The sequence below is a fragment of the Echinococcus granulosus genome (genome assembly GCF_000524195.1).
Source record: "Echinococcus granulosus chromosome Unknown EG_S00061, whole genome shotgun sequence".
In the NCBI taxonomy this organism is placed as follows: domain Eukaryota; kingdom Metazoa; phylum Platyhelminthes; class Cestoda; order Cyclophyllidea; family Taeniidae; genus Echinococcus; species Echinococcus granulosus.
Genome location: NW_020170441.1, coordinates 149,856 through 159,488, shown reverse-complemented (window position 1 = coordinate 159,488; position 9,633 = coordinate 149,856). Strand labels below are relative to the sequence as shown.

Sequence of the window (9,633 nt, the reverse complement as noted above, 5' to 3'; positions counted from 1 at the left end):
ATGGACGGCGGGTTAGATGTGAAAAAGTTGGTAAACGATGGGAAGCTGGACCTAAAACTCTTCAAACAAGAGTGTTCTGCCCTTAAAAGCTCCCTTGATACCACCTGGCAACGCAAGAAATCGAAACAATCAGTATAACCAAATAGGAATCACGGTCGAAACATTCAGGTGTCTGGCAGCACTTTTGGCAAACATATCATCGCATTAAAAGCGATAAATCGTAGGACTCAGCTCAGGATCAAAGACCTCCGTGAAGCTACTTATCAGGTTCGTTACTCTCCGCGACTCAACAACAATTTCTCAGAAAAAGCTTGCGGTCGACCAAAAAACACGGGAACTTCAGAATCTACTTTACGAATTGGAGCACCTTAAGGAATCCATTCAAACTTGCTTGGGGTTTAGGTATTGTTTTCTTTACTCTTCTGATGCATCAGATCACTCCATGAGGAGATTAGCCTTATTCCGGTGGAGGAATACGCCAAAACTGTCTGCACCTCAGAGGCTTGTAAATCAGAACATCAACAAACGCTCGACCGCCTTTATTGGGAGTTGCAACAGAGAAAAAAGTTGTTCAGCTTTGACATTATTTGTTTTGGTAGATTACATTCCAATCTTAATGAAATCTCAAAATCAATGGCACAGGTCAAGGAAAAAATAGCCACAAAGCAGGCATATCTTGACAGGATTGGTGGAAACTTAAGGAATATTCTAGAAGTGGGGTCTTAATTACATTTACTTAATGTTTTTAGTCAACAAGGGCTCTTGATTCTGAAATGGGTTTCAAAATAAGTGAAAACGAAGAAACATTTCAGTCTGCCTTTGCTCTTCCGCCGCCTCTCTACATCATTTATTCGAAATTGAGCGCTTACATTGACGTTGAAAGCACGTATTAGTTTGCTCATCTTCCGCCTTGTACGTTTTACTAAGGTTGTCGTCTTCGGTTTAGACCTGCAGAGACGGGTGACTGTGAAAATTGTTGGAGATTCGGAATTAGCGCGGTCGGTCAATTCAGCGGCTTCTTTCAATGTGGATGAGGTCGATGCAGATTCCTCAGAAGTGGATGACCAGGATGGACTGCTATTAAAAAGAGTGAGCTTATGCACTTTGCTACTCTCGTGTACAGTCGTTTCCTATAGTTTCTCAAATTGTCTATTCAAACTATGCTCTCAATGTTGATTTTGCACTTTCTGACTGTTTTCAACCTACTCATTAATTATTTACTTTAAGGAGTACTAAAACTCGGGTATCCGCCTTCTTTTTAATGATCCCCATTTTTATGCAATTTCAGCGCGATTGATACGATACATCGTCGTATGATTCATAAAAATAATTTTTTGGTATAATTACCTGCTGTTGGTATTCTATTGTTGGTGGATTGCTTGGATTAAGAGTTTGTCCTTTCGGTACGATATTTGATCCTTAAATGTGTTTGTTTAATCATAGGTTCATTTGCATATCTTCAAGTTCCAAAAAGTTTATTGAGTAACCTGCTTTTGTTGCATCTTACAGAAGAAGACTCATCGAAAGTCGAAACGCATTGGAGCGGAAGACGAAGAACGGCCACAGCATAAGACTGATTCGCCCCACCCCCTTTCTGTCGTTGTGCACATCGCCACCGGTACCTTCAGTCATTTCTCCATGTTAAGACGCATAAAAACACTCGAACGGTCATATTTAAGGCCTTTGTTTGCTGCAGGATCTGATGCGAAGTGGGCAAACCTGCAACTGACGCTGACCTTCACGTGGCTGATGCGAGCTAGACTCGTTACTGTCAAGGAGGAGGTCCATGAGATTGAAAAACTATGTCCTCTCTCACAAACGGCAAGGTGCATGCCTCAGCGAATTTTCAGTCATCTCTCAGTCGTGCAGCTTATAGTATACAGAATGCCTTGCCCACTACATTGTGGCAGTGGCTGTAAAAGTCTCATTTACAGAACGATGTTTATTAAAGGGATGCTAGTTCCGTTGCTTAATGAATTGTGAGTATGTCAGTGACTAATGCTACTTTCAGGGACCTTCTCTCGTCGGAGGGGCTGCTGGCGCACTTGCAGTGCGGTGGGGAGGCTTCACGTTGGGAGGGCGGGGAGGCGGTAGCCGGCGGTACCGGACCAGCTTCGTTCCTTCCGCTGAGCAGTGGTGATGATGACGGCGGTCGTGCCTATGCATGGGCGCAGCACCTGGGGGGTCTCCAGTGCCTCCCCTACCTCGACTCCGCTCGCGATACTCTTTTTCACGCTTCTACTTCTTCTTCTGTCACTGCCTCGTCGTCCGCAACCTCAGTTGAGCCCTTCGGATTCATCGACTCCTGGTTTACGGCTCTTTGTCGGCGTCTTGAATCTCGCATGTCTCTCAATGCTGAGGTTTGTCTTTTTCCCCTTCTATTCTCACGTATTAATACAGGACAATTGTGGAGTTCTCTTGCTGCATCATGTCAGTTTTGGCCTTGTTACTCCACGGTGGTGCTTTCCATTACGCTCACTGTTGATATGAAAGCAACTCGCTCTCATTAGTGTCAGATTGGTTTAAAAATATCGGGATTCATTTATTACAGGTTATCCTGAGTAAATCGTCGCCTCCGTATGAGACATTGAAAGTGAGTTTTGGAAATATGGATTTAAAGGCAATCCTCTTAAAATCAAGTATCATTTTGGAAATGGTATTTTTCTAGAGTTTTGTAGCTTTAATATTTAATAAGTAATGTAACCTTTTTCTTCTGGCTTGGTTTAAAAATGCTCCCCGAAAAATAAATCAATTTTGAGAATCTAGATTCTAAGACGAAGCTTAGGCTTTCATGTAATGTATTTGCAATGCAGGTCCTAACATTCTCAGTTTTCGTTAAATTGTACAATAAATCGACTGAAACGGTAGAAATGCACCTAATGCGGAGTTGCGCTATTAAGAAGCCACTTCTAGCAGCCGCATTTCGACTCAATACAAACAAGTGTGATTAATATGGTCTCGCTCCATTCATATGTATTTTGAAATTTTGGATGGAGACACCTTGTCTTTCTTTTTCACAATGCTGTCTTTTATCATCTTTCAGATACACGCAATTGAAAGTGGTGTGCTCAATCTCTCAGAGAACCAGAAACCCTTCTTCCCCATCAGTAAGGATATCTGTTTGAGCACGTGGGACCGTGTGACTTTCAAAGACATAAGTGTAAGCGCCTTTGAATTTTCTCGAAATGTTTCGTTGCCTTTACCAATGATGTGTAAGGCAATCTGTTTTGGTTATTTTGGCACCATAGTAGATTCATAACTTTTGATTAAACTATTTTTTCTGAGTGGATTTACAACTCATTATTTGCAAATGAATGATCAGGTATTTGTAAAGTCTTTCAAGGAGCCTATCGTGGAAAGGTGCAATAATATTGAAGCGGATTGTTGAATTTGCATTTTGGCGCTGTTACCGGAAATTCCACAAAATTTGTATTCAAAAATATTAAGTAGACGATGTATGCTACCTTGCACTTTTCGTGTCCCATCTCAAAAGGCCAAATTTTATTGCCCCCTCATATGCTATCATCGCTCCGTTGGTCTTAGTTGTACCTGCGTTCTTTCGGATGCCACTGTTTACTAGCTGAAACTGATGTCATGCAACTGACAGCTCACAAAACCCCACATTCAAAGCTTCCCATACTTCGCTTCCTATCTCATTATTGGGTGGTTACTTTTCACAACGCTATTTGAATTTATGTAAATTCATGGCCGATTCAATCTTGCAAGAAGTCTCTGTCCATGTTGAGGGAGGAACCCCGAAAACAACACTCTGGTGCTTATCATTTTCATCGGCACGTATACTCTTACCGTAATGCGGATTTACTTTTGTCACATTCATGTCAAAAGTAAAATGGTGATCATGTTAGGCTGCATCGCTAATATTTCCGTGGACAAATTTATTTCCATGGGGTTCATTGTCACAAATTAAACCGACACGTTGGCTTTAAGCCATCGGCCCCACGTGAAAACTAGTGCGTTGTTTAAAATGATCAGGTAAATGTCTAACTGATGAATTTCACATTTAGAGCACCAAATTTGTTGTGCATTCTTTGAGGGTTCGTGAAACCTATTGGGAAATATTGGTAATTTTAATGCACAGGTAGGTGATTTCTTATTGTCACGATTGACAAGGTACTTTTGCCCTTCTTTCCTTCAGACATGGCCTCGTGCTCAAACTTTCATGGCACTCGATTTGATTCAACCATCAGATGCCATTTTCAAGTGCCAAATGGCCTTTCGCGGAAAAGGTGCGTGTACTTGCCTTCTCCCCCCATTACTTAGTCACGATTTAACTTTGAAGGCGGAGAAATCACCATCGGAATTTTCATCTAAAGAACCATGTCATATTTTTCATGTCAACCTCATTTTCCAACGCCATGTGGCACCGCTTCCATGACACCGTCACAATTGGAATCGCCGTTGTTGTGGCTAGACCTAGAGTAATTACATTACTATTTTTAAGCACTTTAGCGTTCTTAAGGTAAAGTTACTCACCGCTATGTAGAACTATTCAGGTAGGATTGACTCCTGAAAGGCTTTGGAATCGCACTAACTCGGCAGATCAAGCCTTTAGATACGTTGAGATAGCAATCTCATGCCACATTTCTCGGTTTTTAGCCTAATAATAAGTAGATTGGGAAATTGCGCATTGGGGAAGCTTGGACACGGAACACTTGCGCTTCTCTGCGCGAATTGTCGTATGCTTGAGGGAGTTGTTTAAAGACTGCGAAATTCTCCATTTGTTATCAATTCTTTCACATGTTTTAGTCTGAAATTACACGGCTACTGTTGTGGTAGTAGGTGTTTCACAATTTCTCTTGCGTCACGGCATTGTTCTCACTGGATTTTTAGAGTCTACCGTATTTATAAAAAAGTAATTCTCATTTATTGTTTCACAAATTGCAGTTGAATGACTTTGCAGTTTCTCTTATTCGCCTTTTAGCCATACCGGGAGCAAACGCAAATACATTTTCCGTGAATTACGGTGTTAGAAAAATAGTTTATTTTATCTGCTCCCATTTAAGTTTAAGCATAGCGTCAAACATTTGGAAGGCCGTTATCTTCTTCACACAAAAGTGCAACTTGGCTTCTGTACTTCCGGCAACTTCTGGCAGAGACTCATAAATAAGTTAAGCAAGTCACTTTTATCTCTGGATGACTCAAATTGACCTCAGTGTGCTGTTCTCTGTTAATAAGCAGCGGCGGAGAGCCGCATGTGGTTATAAGAGGGGCGACCGGATAGTGAGGAGGGGTAAGAGAGACCGTCATTACGACGCGGTGTAGCCACGAAATGGAAATGTAGTTGCTGCCGCTGTGCGACAACGGAGTTTATATTAATGAGTCTGTTTGAAGGTCACCGTAAAAGTGTCAGGAAAAGTCGCAATGTGTCGATATACTGCTTTTTTGGCTTGCAGATGTGCTGACAATCGGCGCATCGATTCCCGCATCCTACCCCGATGACCCTTCGTTGATATTTCTGGCCAGTGAGACTGATGCCTTCCCTGCCGGCGACTTGACTGCGATGCATATACAGGTACATTCGCGCATTTTGGGGTCACTAAATACGCCTCTCACCTGACGGCAACATAAGCGCATACTAATTGAGGGTTTAAATTCTTCACTTACCTATTGACCATAGTCAAGACTAACACGCGACTTGTACTTTAGTGTGAACGCCGAAGATTGATGCATAATGCGTCTTTCTCCTGGATTTGCGTCGGGCGAATCGGTTTTTCAAGCGCCTACAACATCACTTTGACATTACTGTTTTCATGCTATTTTTGGACATAAAGAGTGGGTTTTCCAATGGATGCATGGAGGATGTTCCAACTAGATCAGTGTCTGAATGAGAGAGTTAGTGGTGAATTATGGATGGGGTGTTTTTAAAATCACATAAATTTAAAAGTTTATGTCTTTCTCTCAAGCATTCTGGATGTATTAGTTTATTTTATGGGTGAATAAACCAAGACCCTTCGCACCTATGCAACCAAGATTTACCTGCAGAAAGTGCTTAGGATAGGTAAAATCACACAATTGTGTCACTGTATGGTGAAGAGACGAATGTTTGATGTGCTTTGTAAAATGCCTCACGATTCATTTTTCTCGCCTATTCCTCTCTACACAAAGGAGATAGAGACGGAGGTGAACTGCTACTGGAGGGAGATGCCCTGTGAGGATGGGCGCACAGCGCTCGACGAGGCAGCGATGGGAGTCTCAGAGGAGGTATTTACCGCAGGCAGTAACAACAAGCCTGAGAATCTCCTTACCTGCCAGCTCGCTCGTATCGCCTCCTGTCTCCCCATCTTTCTCACCAAGGACAATTTGGAAATCAAAACCCTTTGCCCTCAAGGTGGCGTGAGGTCGGTCTCTCCCTCTTCACTTCTGCTTAGCCGCTTCGTAGTCTTTTCCTAGAAGTAAATGCGTGATCAATCGAGGAACACACTCAAATATAAAGAATAAATTTTGTTCTCGGTGTGTTGTTAGTCTTTGTACTAAGCAGATTCATATAGCTCCTAGCAAGTGCTTGTACAGAGTTGTTTGATTTTCCTTACTACGAATCAGGTAGCAGGGAATAGGAATTGGTAAGACAACTTGTTTATTTTCACCATCGTCCCACCATGGTAATTGTGGACATTCTAATCCACTACCACTACAATAATAACCGACCTCACGGGAATATGTCCCACAAAAAACCGTGGGTTGCTATATTGTTTTCTAGGCAACGACTTGAACCCGGCTTAGATTTTACAGGATTGTGTTTTCTGTTACTGAGTAGGACCTGTATGATAATCGAGGAAAGTAGTGAGATGTGGAGAAAATTTGGTGCATTTTGATCGCCATTCTGTTCCTCCATAGGATAATTTTTGGCATGATGTATTTAGTAGTGGTTGGCTTGGGTTATAAGAGACGTCGTTTAAAAGATCGTTGTCTTTCACGGGCAAATTCCCAAAGGACTTATTTGTACTTCAAATTACAGGATCTTTTAGGTGGTTTCAAGTGCATTTGCAAATTATATTCTCCTATAGTCTTACTGATGAAAGCATGTGCTACCACAGGATCAGAACAAATTATTTTTTTTAGTCTTGACTGAAGCAAAACCAGTATAAAATTTGTTTCGTTTGCGTTTAAAATTACATCGGGCACAGTGATTGCAACCTTATATTCTCCTTATAATAGTTTTATTTTAAACCAAATTCGTTTTGAGTACGGCGCGATTATATCTGCTGAATTGTGGGCTTGTCTAAGTTCACCGGTTTCTATATAAATGGGGTAATTTAAACTATCCTCCATAAATTTTGCTGACCGTCTTGTGTTGCCTCTCTCGCGCAATATGGCTTTTTACAATATATTAGCGACATTTTTTCGTTTGGACCTATTTGATATTAAAGCGCGGTTCTACCGAATGCTTGTTGTTCTTACTTGTTCCACTCATTTTGTAGGTATCGCACTCGAAGCCGACCGCTGAAGTTTCTGCCACGTCTGGGTGTTTTCACATTCCGTTGAACGCAACTGTAGAATCCCTCCTCCGCACTGCATTTGGTCGGCCCCTTCTCCACCTGGAAATACATCCAATAAATGAATTATACATGTTCCTCACGGACTTTTTTTGGGCAGGGAAGGAAGCCGTTGGCGATGAGTGCATTTGATGCGACATGCAAACCGAAATGGCATGTTTTGGTGCAAGACGAGTACCGTGCCCTCCTCTCACGGTGATCCGTGTGATTGGGATAAGGTGTATTTTGCATCCGTTCATGCCTTATTGAAGTAGGCAGTCATCAGTAATCATTCTCATTGAAGGAGTTGCATTTTGCGTATTGTAGAGGTGGAAGAGGTTGTAGTTGATTAAAGTACGTCGAATAAGGAAGTGGCGCTTGCAGTTAATGGTCATCGTTCCACTTAATGGACCAAGGTGATTGATACAATGTTCTTGTCACTTGGTTCCCCAAACTCTCCATGCTGTCGACGTGCTTGCTTTGACTAAAAAAGCAACCAAAGTGTCTGCAGGATTCATGGGGGACTGTTTGCTAATAATGTCAACGGAGCGAGTGTCCTCTCAGGTGATGCCTCTGAGGGTATGTGTCAGGCAGGGGTCGCTGCTTTTGGTCATCATTTGAAAGCGAAAGAGTACGCTGTTTTGTTGCCTGCAAAAATCACTGTCTCTATGCCTCGGTCGGAAAGTGAGTAGCCTTCAACTTAATATTCCTCACTGGAATCCTGTTTGTGATGCTGATATATGAAGAAAGGTTTGTTTTCTTTTAATACGGGGACATCGTTGCGGTGGCCGGTCACACAAACAAAAGCTTCATTTGGTCTCGCCACCAAATTTGGACTTAGAATTCGTTTTGATTAAAGCATCCTTTTTATCAACCAGAGGGACATGATTAACCTTTTTGTACGCCATCTATTTCACAGTTTCTGCTTTGTCAGCCTCTCATGAGCTACTTACATATCAGATATCATCACAGGGAACCACAGTATGGGTTATGAATAGCGTATGTGATACAATCAAGAGATTAAAAAGCAAAATAATTCCTACTCCCCTGAATTCTTGACAAAGAGTGCATTTCAAAGCCGGCCCTATCGGTATCCTTGCAGGCATTACCCAAATCCGTTTTAACTCTATTGGAAAAATTTTGTACCTATTAGCATTTTAAGCTCTGGAGTTCGAAAAATGCCGAAAAAAGAGGAATAAAAATATAATAATGGGTAAAAGTAATGAATCAGCAACCACTGGTGATCACACCGAGACTGTGCTTTGATTACTAGGCGGAAGCACGATCACTGCGTATATGGCTCGACTGAGGAAGCAAAGCGTGCATTATGGATGGGAGAGAGGTTCTAATGATGCTCTAGCAAAATGACCTCTCTATTCAGAGGTGGAACTCTAGCCCCTTCCTCAAGTTCAGTGCACTAATGATAGCCAGAAAGTTTTGACTATACTCAGTCGCACCGAACACCCGTGTTTCGAAGGCAAAAGGCGCAGGTCATTAAAGTGCTCCAAATCCTAATTGATTCCTCACCCGCATGGGGTTAGTTTAGCAATTCAAAGTAGCGGTCGAAGCTGTGGTACTTCGGCCATGAAGCTTAACATATCACTTACAATTCGTATTATGCCCACTCCTCATCTTTCGTTAACTGGATTTCTTTTCATGCCTTCCTGATTTGTAAACCATTTAAATCAAATATAAACAGAACTCAAACTGACAAGCACAATGTAGTGCCATTTCTGATAAAAACACTAACACATCTCGAATTCATCGAAAGGCCAAAATATATAGCAATGGAGGAGAAAGTCTCATTCAAAGGTCTGATACATATTGCTATCTTCCTTCTCCCAAAGCCAGAAAAAATTAAGCAAGTTATCATAAATACTGTTATAAAGAAGGAGGAAATCAATACAAAAGCAACTCATTAGAGTCGGAAAACACTCTCCCTTCCTGTACAAGGCTTAGTTAATCGGGGAAATTAATCATTTGGGCAAGTAAGCTTATCGACGTAAAAATTCACAACCCTACCGGAGAGCGAGAGATGGGAGCAGAGTGAAAATTTTGTACACCGCTATCTACTGACGCACATTTATTATTAACAGGGACATTTTTCTCTCTTTCTCCCAACGCAGCTCTGATTGGCTGC

General features: G+C 41.8%; 1 protein-coding gene across 1 annotated transcript; it reads left to right on the top strand. All coding sequences in view use genetic code 11, as the record gives it.

Annotated features, from left to right (window-relative positions):
- EGR_06657 (THO complex subunit) lies at positions 1–4,877 on the top strand (the record flags this gene model as incomplete). Its single annotated transcript, XM_024495906.1, has 12 exons — positions 1–132; positions 169–267; positions 305–402; positions 435–714; positions 750–875; positions 955–1,089; positions 1,510–1,618; positions 1,697–1,826; positions 2,012–2,360; positions 3,044–3,160; positions 4,157–4,247; positions 4,801–4,877. The coding sequence occupies 12 exons, from the start codon at positions 1–3 to the stop codon at positions 4,875–4,877; spliced, it is 1,743 nt and encodes a 580-aa protein (XP_024349672.1).
- Between the last annotated feature and the right edge of the window lie 4,756 nt (positions 4,878–9,633).